Here is a 13,665-nt window from a genome sequence, read left to right on the forward strand (position 1 = left end):
GTCACGCAGCTAGAAAGTGTCTGAGGCCAGATTTGAACTCATGAAGAGAGTCTTCCTGACTCCAGGCCTGGCACAACACCATTCTTACTACTCGAGGTGTTAATGAGACTCTAATGAGCTCTAGAGCTGGAAGGAGCCTCAGAAGCCCTCTAGTTCTACCACCTCATTTTTCAAATGAGGAAACTGAGGCACAGAGAACGGAAGTGATTGGCCTGAGGTCACACACCCAGTAAGCTGGGATTCAAATTCAGATGTACAACTGAGTACAACACACTGTATCACAGATACCGTGTTTCCCAGAAGCGAGTGGTTTGGGAGACAAGGACGAAGAATTTCACTACCAGTAGGAGTGGAGAATGGGACGTTCTTCAGAAGAAGGATCTGAAGAGACCAAGGGGAAAACAGCTGTGTCAGAAAGTTGGACAATGGAGAATGCCACAGAAGGAATGGGGGTGGCGATGAGCTACGGTATGAGCTAAAGAACAAATTTGAGACTCTTCTTGAGAGGAGGGAGTGGATGCTCTGAGATCCGTTCCCTTCCAGTCTCCCAAGCCTTGTTAAAATGGATTATGATCCACTTCTGGTAATTTAAGTGGGCACAAACGAAGCCACCAGAAACAAGTTAGAAAGCACCGCCAAATCTTGTTCAAGAAACTGAATGGAGACAGTGGGGCACAGGTAGTGTTTCCGTCACAGCTGCCCTCTGAAGGCAAGAAATAGAGGAAAGTAGGTTAGGAAAGGGAACAGATATGAAGACAGTGACTGAGAAAGGAATTCAGATTTCTGGACCAGGGCTTAAAACGCAGAATGACAGGTTCCCGGCCAAGAGAGTATGTGCCAATGACCTGCTCATTGATTCTAAAAAGAATTGAACTGAAAAGGAAGAGCAAAGGAGAAAACTGTCATCTATGTATAGCCACTAAAATCTATGTATATCTAATAAATGATACAATTGAGAGAAACAATAAATAATCAAGTTGATAGCAGTTGACATACCTAGAGATTCACAGTAAACAAAAATCCAAAAAAATGAACCAATAGTAAAACCCATGGCCACAAATAAGCAATAAGTATGGTTAAGTACGCTGTTGATACCTGACCGCAAAGATCTCAATGGAGCTTGGTGGGATGACACTCATACTTGGAATGTGGCTCTTTATGGGTAAGCCTTATTCAAAGGAAACAATAGATAACTGGGGGAGGGGGGGATTGTGTATTGAAAAGGACCAAATGAAATCCCATGTAAAACATTAAGGGCTGGCTATTATTCATGTGAGGAAACCCAGGAATTAGAGGGGGAAAAGTGATGGAGATTCTGGATGAAAATCAAAAAGGGGCAAACAAGTGATTTAGTCATCAGAATATACTACAGACTCCGGACAGAAGGAGGACATCCCTGAGAACTTTGGGAAACATCACAAACCTGGCAGAGAAGAATAACATAGTAGAGACAGGGGACTACAATTATTGGGATATCTGCCAGAGTTCTTTCTCTGCCCAATGCAGAGTAGCTAATGACTCACCCCAACAATTTCACTCTTCAGAAGATGGAGGAACCTACAAGGGGAAATTCTATTCTGGATCCGAATTCTCATAAAGCGGAACCATACTGGACTGCCTGGGGGTGGAAATGTCAGGAACCTTCAGAAGAAGTGATTGTGTCTTCCATAAATTTGTGATAGAGATGAAGGTGGGGCATACCATGAGTCACACTCCCAAGACTTGTAGAGATTAGATTTAAAGGGCTCAAAGGAGAGAGAGAGAGAGAGAGAGAGAGAGAGAGAGAGAGAGAGAGAGAGAGAGAGAGAGAGAGAGAGAGAGAGAGAGAGATTGGATCTGGTGCATTAAAATTCCATTGGGGAAGTCGGCCCAGGAGGGATGGGAAACTCAAAAATGAAATTATGAAGATAGAAAGAAACGGTTGTGAAGATGAATAAAAGCTGTTTTCTGAAGACGGCCACTTGGGTTTTAAATTTATGAGCTTGCGTGTATAGAAGAAAGAAGGGCAACATCAAGGAAAAGGCGGCAAAGTCCAGGAAGAATCGTGCCAGCAACGCTAAAGCTCAGAATGAGCAGAGGCTGGTAAGAGAAGCTGAGGACAGCCAAAAGAGGATACTGAAGGGTGCGGGGACAGAGGAATATCGAACAAGGGATAGAACTGCTGCTTGATGAAGACGGGAAGATAACTGACGACAGAGAGAAGGCTGACACTTTTTTATGCGTTTTTTCTGCTAGAAACAACAGTCTTTGGCCTGGAATGGACAGAACAACAGTGGCTAATGGGGTTGACACCAGGATGAGGAAAGAGATAATGAGAGGGCACCTACCTGCCCTTCATGAATTCAAGTCACTTGATCCAGGTGCCTGGAGGACTGGAATTCCTGGGTTCAAATCCCAGCTCTGTCAATTACCAGCTGTGTGACTTGGAGTAATTCAGGTTTTTTTTCCTTACCTGTAAAATAATTGGACTAGATGGCCACTAAAATCCCATCCAGATCTAAAGCTATGATTCCATGTGGTTGCCAAGTCACTGTAACTGATAGCTGAAAGATTATGGAGAATGGAAGAGGTACAAGCTACATGGGTCAAGTGAGTAGAGCACTAGATCTGGAATCAGGAAGACCTGAGTTCAAATCCAACCTCAGTACTACCTGTGTGATTCTGGGCAAGTCACTTAACCTCTCTCTGTCTCATCTGTAAAAACGAGGGCAGTAATAGTGTTGCATTTTCATGGTGTGTTGTGGGTTTGTTGTGGTTTGTTGTCTTCTAAGTTTGTGTTTTGCTCTTCCCTGTCACCATAGCAACCTTCTATGGGCAGGTTCCTTTTTTGTTCTTTGTTCATTTTCCAGCACATTTCTTGCCTTTCAACTTTTTAATGTTATAGTTGAGCTCTGTTCCTGGGCAGAGGAGGCGCTGTTCCAAGCTTCAGGTTTTTTTGTGCAGCTGTTTTCAGAGCTAGTTTGGGGCAGTGGGGGGAATGTCTTTAAGTTTCCAGTTCTTCCAAGGTGATAGGACTTAAGGAGATGTGTGTTTACTACTCTCCTGGCATGTGCTCTGGTCTGGGAATGACCACAAGCACTCTTTTCCTCCCGGAACTATGACCAGGGTCTGCTGCTCCAGAAGTCATTCCGCAGTGTTATTTAAAGTTGTTTGGAGGGGAATTTGGGAGAGCACAGACAAGCTAGAATTGAAAGGGAACTCAGCTGGTCCAGCCCTTCACTAGTGATGATGACAGGCAAGGCCCTGTCCCTTTCCAAGTCTCAGTTTCCTCCTTCATGAAATGATGAGGGTTTGGACTAGAGCACCTATGTGGAACTATCAGAACTTGGGCAAATTGCCACCTTTTTCTGGGTCTCAGTTTTTTCACCTGTAAAATGGAATGAATTGGATTCAATGACCTCTAAGGTTCCTTCCATTTCTAACATCTACAGCTAAGAGACCTTAAAGCCTGTATCACAAAAGGTCCCTGGGGGGAAAAGGAGCTGCTTTTATAACTCTCTGTAGTTGGCTAGGCCCTGAGAAGGGAAAGATTGGAAGCCAGCTAGCACAAGATCAAGGTTAGCCCTTGCACTGGGTCCTGTCCCCTTCTGCAGGGTGGGAGTTGATAGGAAAGGACAGCTCTGATCTAGCCTTAGACACATCTACCAGGACCCAACTACATCACCCAATACTCTGACCCCTTAGCAGCCCTAAATGAGGCACTTTCCCTCTCTGGGTCTGTTTCCTTCTCTGAAAAATGAGGAAGAACATTAAAAAATATACACAGAAGAGCAAGTTCAGGAGGTGAGACGAACAGGGCAGCGTTGTTGCTACCACGTTAAGCTGAATATACTTTAAAAATCCCATATTATAAGTAACAGAAGTTCATGCTTTAATTACAATCCTCTTTTTGTCCTTTATATTTTGAAATGTTCATTTTTTTATATTTAGAATATTTTGTTGCTATCATTCAGTCATTTTCAGTCATGACTGATTCTTTGTGACCCATTTGGGGTTTTCTTGGCAAAGATACTAGAGCAGTTTACCATTTCCTTCTTCAGGTCAGTTTTACAGATGAGGAAACTGAGGCCAACAGAGTGAAGTGATTTGCCCAGGGTCACATAGCTAGTAAGTGTCTGAGCCTGGATTTGAACTCAGGGAGATGAGTCTTCCTAACCCTAACCGTACATTTGTGCCCAGCACTCTATGCTGCCACCTTGTGGTCCATTATATTCACACATACACACACATATATTTTATATACACACATATATTCCTACACATGTATATGTATATGTATATATATATATATATATATTTAATAGATATTTAAATATATAAATACATACATATACACACATATACATACGTGTGTGTGTGTGTGTGTGTGTGTGTGTGTGTGTGTGTGTGTAGATTGAAAATGGGGTTGGGAGCTGTACACTACACAGGTCCCATCTGGCTTTGGCATTCCATGTTCTACTGCCCCTGCTCCGACATATTATGGCTTTTGGTCCTGGTCACGTGTGGTGATGGTCAGTCTGGGAGTCAGTCCCAACACGTCTTTGTGTCTGACTCCAGAAGGTAGGGATGGTGAGTTTATTTGGGTTACCGGGAGATGAAGGGCGCTCTTGTCTCTTCTGTTCCTTTAGGGCTCCACTGTTCCCCCCAGCTCCTTCTCCTGACAGAAAGGAGAGGCTTGGGGGCTTCTTGTTTTACCTCACACTGAGCACTAAGCACTGCCATCTTCACGACCCAGGGACACGGAACACGAACCCTCAGAACCTTGAACACCTTAGAACACAGCATGAGTGTTAGAAGAGACTACAGCAGACAACGTGCAGTGTTTGAACTTCATGAGACCTTGGAGTACAGAACAAAGAATGTCAGAGCTGGAAGAGGCCAGCGACCAAAACTGTTAACGGGTATCTCTGCAGCACTTGGAAGCATGCCAAGAGTTTTACAGACATTATCATTTCAGGTAGGTGTTACAGCACTGGACTTCTTTTATCGATGAGGAAACTGAAGCTCATGGTAGCTGGAAGGGATCACGCAGTATGAGCCTCTCATTTTACAGGAGGTGAATTGACTTTCCCAAGGTTACATATGTAGAAATCATTGGAGCTGAGACTCGAACCCAGGCCCTCTGATTCATCATGTTCTTTACGCTGTGCCCAGTCTAGCTCCTCACACAGTTAATGTCAGAGGAGGGATGTGAACGCAGGTTTTCCTGATCCCAGACCGGTGTTCTGGCCATCATGCCCTGCTCTCTCCCAACATGGACGACAGAGTCTCAGGGCCAGAGGTGGCCTCAGCAAAGAGAACGCAGACTGTCAGACTCTTGTAGGTCAGAGCTCAAAAGAATCTGAGCGTGTAGAATGTTAGCAGCCATCTAGATCCAGCACTGTCGCTTGACAAGTCAAGAAACAGGGCCACAAGCTTGCCTGAGATCACCCGGCCACGGTGCCAGAGCCCAGAGGACAGTCAAGGAGGACGCCTCCTTGAGTTATGCTGTCATCCTAACTTCGGCCAAGTCATGTAAAGGTGAGAGATAGGAGCACCTGGGATCCCTGAGTGATGATCTTGAGCTGTTGCCGAACACAAAAAACCATAGACAGCATTCTCCTGGGGAGGCCAGTGAGCTGTGAATCATCAAACCCCACAATCTCTGAAGGGTCCAAGGAGCAGAGTAAGGGATGTCATCCAGGTTGGAAACAGAGGTGGGCAAGTCACCACTTGAGAGTGAGGCTGAAGACAGATAGACCATCTCTGCTGGTACCCGAGCGTTTGGGCGAGAGTGAGGCTGACGATAGATAGACCACCTCTGCTGGTCCCCAAGAGTGTTTGGGAGGACTATAGAGTGAGGCTGACCACAGATAGACCACCTCTGCTGGTCCCCAAGAGTGTTTGGGCAAGAGTGAGGCTGACGATAGATAGACCACCTCTGCTGGTCCCCAAGAGTGTTTGGAAAGACTATAGAGTGAGGCTGACGACAAATAGACCACCTGTACTGGTCCCCAAGAGTGTTTGGAAAGACTATAGAGTGAGGCTGACGACAAATAGACCACCTCTACTGGTCCCCAAGAGTGTTTGGAAAGACTATAGAGTGAGGCTGACGACAAATAGACCACCTCTACTGGTCCCCAAGAGTGTTTGGGAGGACCTGAGAGTGAGGCTGACGATAGATAGAACACCTCTACTGGTCCCCAAGAGTGTTTGGGAGGACCCGAGAGTGAGGCTGACGATAGATAGACCACCTCTGCTGGTCCCCAAGAGTGTTTGGGCAAGAGTGAGGCTGACGATAGATAGACCACCTCTGCTGGTCCCCAAGAGTGTTTGGAAAGACTATAGAGTGAGGCTGACGACAAATAGACCACCTCTACTGGTCCCCAAGAGTGTTTGGAAAGACTATAGAGTGAGGCTGACGACAAATAGACCACCTCTACTGGTCCCCAAGAGTGTTTGGGAGGACCCGAGAGTGAGGCTGACGATAGATAGAACACCTCTACTGGTCCCCAAGAGTGTTTGGGAGGACCTGAGAGTGAGGCTGACGATAGATAGACACCTCTGCTGGTCCCCAAGAGCGTTTGGGCAAGAGTGAGGCTGACGATAGATAGACCACCTCTGCTGGTCCCCAAGAGTGTTTGGGTGAGAGTGAGGCTGACGACAAATAGACCACCTCTACTGGTACCCAAGAGTGTTTGGGAGGACCCGAGAGTGAGGCTGACGATAGATAGACCACCTCTGCTGGTCCCCAAGAGTATTTGGGAAGACAGACAGGAGAAAGACAGGATATGAAGAGGTCGGTATGCTGTAACCTGCACTAACAGAGGGAATGGACCCACATGGGAGAGAACATGGATCGATTGAAAGAAGATGCAAACAGAAAGACTGATGCAAGGTTGCAATAACTTCTTAGATTCTGCAGTATTCCAAAATGTCTGATGCTCAAAAGAAGGCTACAAGAACACTTACACTTACATAGTTCTTTATGGTTATAAAGCACTTTACACACATTGTCTTGCTTAAGCCTTGTAATAACCTTGTGAGGTAGGTAGTATAAGCATTATCATTATCCTTATTTGACAAATGAGGAAACTGAGGCTCACCGTGGGAGTAAGGGAATTGTTCAAAGTCATAAAGCTAGCAAAAATATTAATAGCTAACATTTATATAGCGCCTATGTGCCAGACACGGCTAAAAGCTTTATTATTTATTATTATAATATTTATTATTTCATTTTATCCTCATAATTTCTCTGGGAGCTAGGTGCTTATTATTATCCATCTTTTTTAACAGATGAGGAAACTGAGGTAAATAAGGTTAGGTGACTTGCTGAGGGCCCCACAGCTAATATCTGAGGCCAGATCTGAACCCAGATCTTCCTGATTCCAGACCTGGCACTCTATTCACTGTGCCATCTAGCTGCCCCTGATAAGTGGAGGAGCCAGAATCCAACCTTAGGCTGTCTGAGAAGCAACATGGCAGTGCATAAAGAGCACTGGGGTGAGACTGAAGACCCAGGTTCTAGTTCTAGCTTTGCCACCCACTAGCTGTGTGACCCTAAGCAAATTTCTTTCCGTCTCTGAGCCTCAGTTTCTCCCTCTCTCTAAGGTCTTTCCCAGCTCTGACCTCCTATGTCACGCCTTTGTCTTTTCCACTGGATGCACAATTTGGTTGGTGTGGGTGGAACTTCCCCTGGTACAGATTCTGAGCCCTCTAGGCCTCAGCAAACAATAATACATAATTTGCTAGAGCTGAAAAAACCCTCATCACTCCAGCCAGCTTAGTGACAATGCTCTTTGAGTGTTTTGAGACTTCAGTCCCCCAGTGACAGACATGCAGTTCACTGCTAGATGACTCATGTTCCAAACCTGCCAGAGCTCCTGGGCCAAAGTCTGAGGACCAAGGGTCACCTCCATGTCTCAGTGAGGCATCAAGGCATCTGTGACCTCATGACATAAGACTGGGCAAAGACACAAACAAGGCTTGTACAACAACAAAAAGAACAATGCATGAAACCATTTGTAGAAGATGCAACCGTAAGGCTGCCAAAGATACAAATTCCACTGGTAGTGGCTCCACTACCCACCACTCCAATGTGAATCTCTAAATACAAATGGCTTCCCAAGTGCAGGAGACAACATAGCCAAAGAGGAAGCTTGCTTCTTACATGGTGTGTGGTTGTGAAGGAATAACCTGGAAAATACGGCCAGAGGGAACATGGCTCAGAGGCTGAGTGCTGGGTTTGGAGTCTGGAGGCCTGGGTTAGAATCTCAGCTCTGCCGCTTACTACTTGTAAGACCTTGGGCAAATCACTTGGCCTCTGTAAGATGAGGGGTAGGGACCAGATGACCTCTTAGGGCCCTTCTGGCTCTAAATTTTATAAACCTATGAAAGAAAAGGAGAAAAGTCACTGGAATGTAGGAGTCAATCCAGGACCTTAAGTGGCCAACATGGATTCCAGAATCCCAAAGCTGAAGGGCCTTCATAGGTCATCTTGTCTAACCTATACCTATCAGGAATCTCCCCTTGGGGCAGCTAGATGACACAGTAGATAGAGCACCAGCCCTGGAGTCAGGAAGACCTGAGTTCAAATCTAGCCTCAGATACTTACTAGCTGTGTGATCCTGGGCAAATCACTTAACCCCAACTGCCTTTAAAAAAAAAAGGAATCCCCCTGGAAACAAACTAAAGGGTCTTCCCGCTTTTTGCTTGAGGACTTTCAGTGGGGAAGGGGATTATGATTCCTAGAGGCAGTCTATTCCATTTTTGTCTAGCCCTAACCTCTAGGGTGGTGGTGGGAGGATATCTGGAGATTTGGACAGGGATGGAAACATCTTTGTGTGGGGAGGTGGATTCTGGCATTCAAGTGAGTCACAAGAGTGCAAATGTGAATGAGTTAAGTGTTGTAGTCAAAAACAACTTTGGGGTGGCATTTCAGATGCAGAGAAGGCCCGCTGGCTGCCAAGGGCATGACAAATGATGTATTTTAATGGCCAAGGAGCCATCATCCACCATGGTCGGTAAGGCAAGCATGGGAACAGTCCACCAAGAGGAGGAACAATAACAGCACCGAAAAAATGGCAGTGAGGAATGTCTAAGCTCAACAATTTATGAAAAGAAAACTCCCCTCCCCTGACATGACACAAACCAGGAAAACACTGGGAAAGGATTTTTTTAAAGAAAGGAAGACACAAGAAGAGAAGGGTGCACAAGACAGCAAAGAGGAATTCAAGTACTGGAGATGCAAATGAAGAAGAGGAGTGCAGGCTGGACTCCCCCTGTCACAGACATCTGGGCGGGCGTGCCATTGAGAGCCTCGTGGGCAATCTGCTTCACTAGAATTTCACTTTCTGGTAGAGATAAAACCAAACACTAGGTGCTGGAAAGCTCATTCACTGCTGGTTCTAATGTAGATAGAGCATATTCATTAGTTCTAAAAGGTTCATTTTCCACAATGCTCTCAATGGGCTCAATAAATCATTTTCTACTTTGGGTCTGAAAAAGCTTAGGAGCATGAGCTACTCAGATCACAGATGAGCAGCCTCTCCCCTCAGTCCAAAGAAAGCGATTTTTTGCCTCTATGTGGCAGCAAATGGACTGACATGGAGGCAGTGAAGCTGGATGGAGGGTTGGGGCAGGAACCTTTTTCTCTTATGATATCCCTGGTAACAAACTGGTGCAGAGACAGAGGAGATTTGGAGGGGAGGGGATTTATCAAAGGGAATGGTCAGAAATGAATTTTCCCTAAATTCATTCCATGGGTTACTCTCCAGGATGGGATCTCTGATGTCTGGAGAGATTTTCTTTCTAGTTCACTGTGCAATAGAGGTTAATTATATGGAGAGGTTTTTTCAAACACTCCTAAGGTCCTTATCTAATGTTTAGTCTGGTGTGCATTCTAGCTGAAGACCTTCCCACACTCATTACATTCATAGGAGGTCTCCGGCATGAATTTTCTGATGTTGAAGGAGATGGGAAATCTGGGTATAGGCCTTTCCACATTCATTACATTCATAGGGTTTCTCCCCAGTATGAATTCTCTGATGCTGAATAAGGTGTATACTCTGGCTGAAGGTTTTCCCACAGTCATCACATTCATAAGGTTTCTCTCCAGTATGAATCCTCTGATGTTGATTAAGAGATGAGCTGTGGCTAAAAGATTTTCCACATTCATTACATTTATAGGGTTTTTCTCCAGTATGAATCTTCTGATGTTCATTAAGGTGTGTGCTCCGGCTGAAGGCCTTCCCACATTCACCACACCGGTAAGGTTTCTCTCCAGTGTGAATTCTCTTGTGCTGAATTAGATGTGAAACCTGAGTGTAACGCTTCCCACAGTCCTTGCATACGTAGGGCTTCTCTCCAGTGTGAATTCTCAAATGTCGTGTAAGGGATGAGTTCTGGCTAAAAGTCTTCCCACATTCATTACACTTATAGGGTTTCTCTCCAGTGTGAACTGTCAGATGTTGAGTGAAGGACGAAGTGTGGCTGAAGGCCTTCCCACACTCATTACAGATATAGGGCTTTTCTCCCATGTGAACGGTTTGATGGCGCATAAGATGTGAAATCTGGGTGTAGGCCTTCCCACACTCATTGCACCCGTAGGGTTTCTCACCGGTGTGAATCCGCTGGTGTTGAGTGAGCGAGGAGCTGTGGCTGAAGGCCTTGCCACAGTCACCGCATTCATAGGGCTTCTCTCCAGTGTGAACTCGCTGGTGCTGAGTGAGGGACGAGCTATGGCTGAAGGTTTTCCCACATTCGTTACATTTATATGGTTTTTCTCCAGTATGAATTGCCTGATGTTGAGTAAGGGACGCAGTATGAAAAAAGGCTTTCCCACATTCATTACATTTATAGGGTCTCTCTCCAGTATGAATTTTTCTATGTCGTGCAACGTGTGAAACCTGGGTATAGGCTTTCCCACACTCTTTACATTTAAAGGGCTTTTCTCCAGTATGACATCGCTGGTGCTTAATAAGGGATGAGCTCTGGGTGAAGGCCTTCCCACACTCTTTGCATGAATAGGGTTTCTCTCCAGTGTGAATTCGCTGATGCTCAGTAAGGGATGAGCTCTGGCTGAAGGTTTTCCCACATATATTACATGCGTAAGGTTTCTCTCCAGTATGAATTATATGATGCTGAATAAAGTAGGAACTATTACTGAAGGCTTTACCGCAGTCATTGCATTTGTAGGGTTTCTCTCCAGTGTGAATTCTCTGGTGTATAATAAGGTCCGATTGATAAAGAAAGGTCCTTTCACACTCAGTACACTTAAAAGGTCTTTTCTCTCCACTGGTTCTCTGAAGCTTAACTGTGCCTGAATTTTGCTGGAAGCTCCCCCTGTTGTCATGATTGAGGGATGTCTCCTCTGATGGGGCTTCTCTCTGTGTTGTGGCAAGGCTTCTCAGGCCCAGATGTCTAATGAATGTGTTACATGTGTAGCCTCTCTCCCCAGAGGGCATTTCTTTGTGGATGGCGGGCGCTGGTGTCACAGGTGGGTCCTGGTTATCCTGCCGTGGGGCTCCTTGGCCCTTGTGCTCTGATGCGTCTCTCAGGCTGAAGTACAACGAGTCATCTCTCCCGAGACCTTCAAGTCTTTCTTCCCGAGAGGATGGTTTTTCAGAGACACCCTGGTAAGGCACTGAATTCAGAGTCTCAGGCTTGGGGCACCCACCTGAAAAAACATTGAAAAAAGAAACGATTCCTATTCCTTGTGCAAGGGGAAGATTTGATTCAGCCAATGGGCATTAGGTGCCAGGGATGTGCAGGGCCTTGTGTTCAGGGTTGGGCATCTGGATGTGACACAGCCCACAGAGCCTGCTCTCAGTTGGTTCAGAGTCAGAGAGAAGACAAATAACCATTAAACCAGCGTGCCGAATAAGGGTGAGGGGAGTGAGGGGAGCCAGTCACTGAGCTGAGGAGGAGGGGCTCAGGTGAACAGCCTCTGGTAAAGGAGACACTTGAATTGGGCTTCGACAGGAAGAGGTGTTGGGGCACACGCATCACAGGCGATGGAGCAGATAGGAAACTCTCTTTCACTTCTTTTCTGTCTCTCCCATCTACCTGCCCATCCCTTCTGCCTACAAACACGCCCATGGTTCTGCTATCCTGAAGAAACCCTCCCTTGATCCTTCCATCCCTGCTAACCCTTCTGCCCTTTGGTGCTAACTCCCCCAGAAGGCCGCCTACAGTCAGGGCCTCCACTTTCTCTCCTCTCACTCTCTCCTTCACCCCTTACGGCCTGTGTCCAACCTCATCATTCCACCCAAACTGTTCCATCCAAAGTTACCGATGGTCTCTTTGCTGCCCCGTCAGTCCTCATTCTCCTCGGCCTCTCTGCAGCCTTGGACACCGTTGGTCACTCTCCGCCCTCAAGGAGCTCACAACTGATACCTCCCTTCTGCTCTGCTCACCTGGACAGAGGCCATGCGGATCTTCTTCCAACAGCCACGACTCTCTGCTTTGCTCCAACTGGGAGATTAGCTTTGGTTTGGCACTTTGGCACTCGGCTCCTAGAGAGGGACAGTGGATGTGGCCGAGTATTTTGGTGGGGGGGGGGAGGCGGGGTGTCTACTAATGGAATCCTGAGCTCCTTAGTCTTGGGGAAAGGGAGATGCAGCCCGTGGTGTGAAGAGCCCTGAAGGGAGGAGATCATGCGGGGCTGGGAAGGGGAGCGGACACTGCCAGGATCTGGGTCCAAGGAAGAGGCTCTGATTTGGGATCCCCACCACTCTGAGGCCCCAGATGAAGGCTTCCTCACCCAGGGAGACCAGGTTCCTGTAGTTCTCCAGCATCACCTCCCTGTAGAGCTCCCTCTAGCAGGGCCGAGGTGTCCCCACTCCTCGAGGGTGAAGTCCACAGACACATCCTTGAATGTCACTGTCTCCTGAAACACCAAGCAGGCAGTGGGCACATCTCATCACCTCCACCAGCTCTCGGAGGCAGGGGGAGGAAGAGGGGGAAGAAGTGTGAGACCATGTCCTCCCTCCCCCCCAGCATGGGCTGTGGTGCCTCATACCAAGCAGGGCCTCCAGAAGCATTTACTTGAGGGATGAATTCCCTGATCCCCCAAGGGGCCCTAGCCACAGGCCAGATCAGAGCTGGAGCTGGAGGAGACCTCAGAGGCCATCAAGGCCAGATGGGCAGACGGAGGCCATGGGGCACTAAGTGACCCGCCCCAGGCCACACATGAAGCTGACCTCAGAGCCAGCTCTGGGAGCGGCCCAACCCAGGCTTCGCCCTGCCCTCCTTGCCTGACCAAGCCCCACTCAGATCCCTCAGTCCTCCGTGCTCTCCTCTGCACAAAAGCCACAGCATCCCCTGCAACGCCTGCCTCTGCCCACAGGCTCTGCTGCTGGCACTGCCATGCTTCCAGGCCTTCGGGCTCCAGACCTTGGAAGCCCTGAGCCCCTCCCGCCCCGCCCCTGCCAATTGGTCACTAGGTCCCCTAATTCTGCCTTCCTGATCTCCACTCCATCGCCATAGCAATCAGCCAATCAGCAAGCAATGACTAGGCATTGCTAAGCCTCAAAAGTGACTCCGTCCCTGCTGCTGGGGGAGAGGACCAGGGGCGAGAGGAGATGGAAGGCATGGGTGGGTGGAGAATAGGAAGGAGGCCAGTTTGGATGGACCGCAGTGTCCCAAGAGGAGCCGACCTTCAGCCCTGTCTGCCAATCTAGGGGA

At 47.4% G+C, this 13,665-nt stretch overlaps 1 protein-coding gene across 1 annotated transcript; it reads right to left on the reverse strand.

Moving 5' to 3' along the window:
- Positions 1-9,077: 9,077 nt before the first annotated feature.
- Positions 9,078-12,862, reverse strand: LOC144454087 (uncharacterized). Its single transcript, XM_078146406.1, is given in 4 exon segments — positions 9,078-9,920; positions 9,922-11,656; positions 12,396-12,494; positions 12,743-12,862. Coding segments are annotated over 4 exon segments (1,908 nt in total). The 5' UTR covers positions 12,777-12,862; the 3' UTR covers positions 9,078-9,880.
- Positions 12,863-13,665: the final 803 nt, after the last annotated feature.

The sequence above is a fragment of the Phascolarctos cinereus genome, unplaced genomic scaffold, assembly GCF_003287225.1.
Source record: "Phascolarctos cinereus isolate Bilbo 61053 unplaced genomic scaffold, phaCin_HiC Scaffold_726;HRSCAF=1367, whole genome shotgun sequence".
Lineage (NCBI taxonomy): Eukaryota > Metazoa > Chordata > Mammalia > Diprotodontia > Phascolarctidae > Phascolarctos > Phascolarctos cinereus.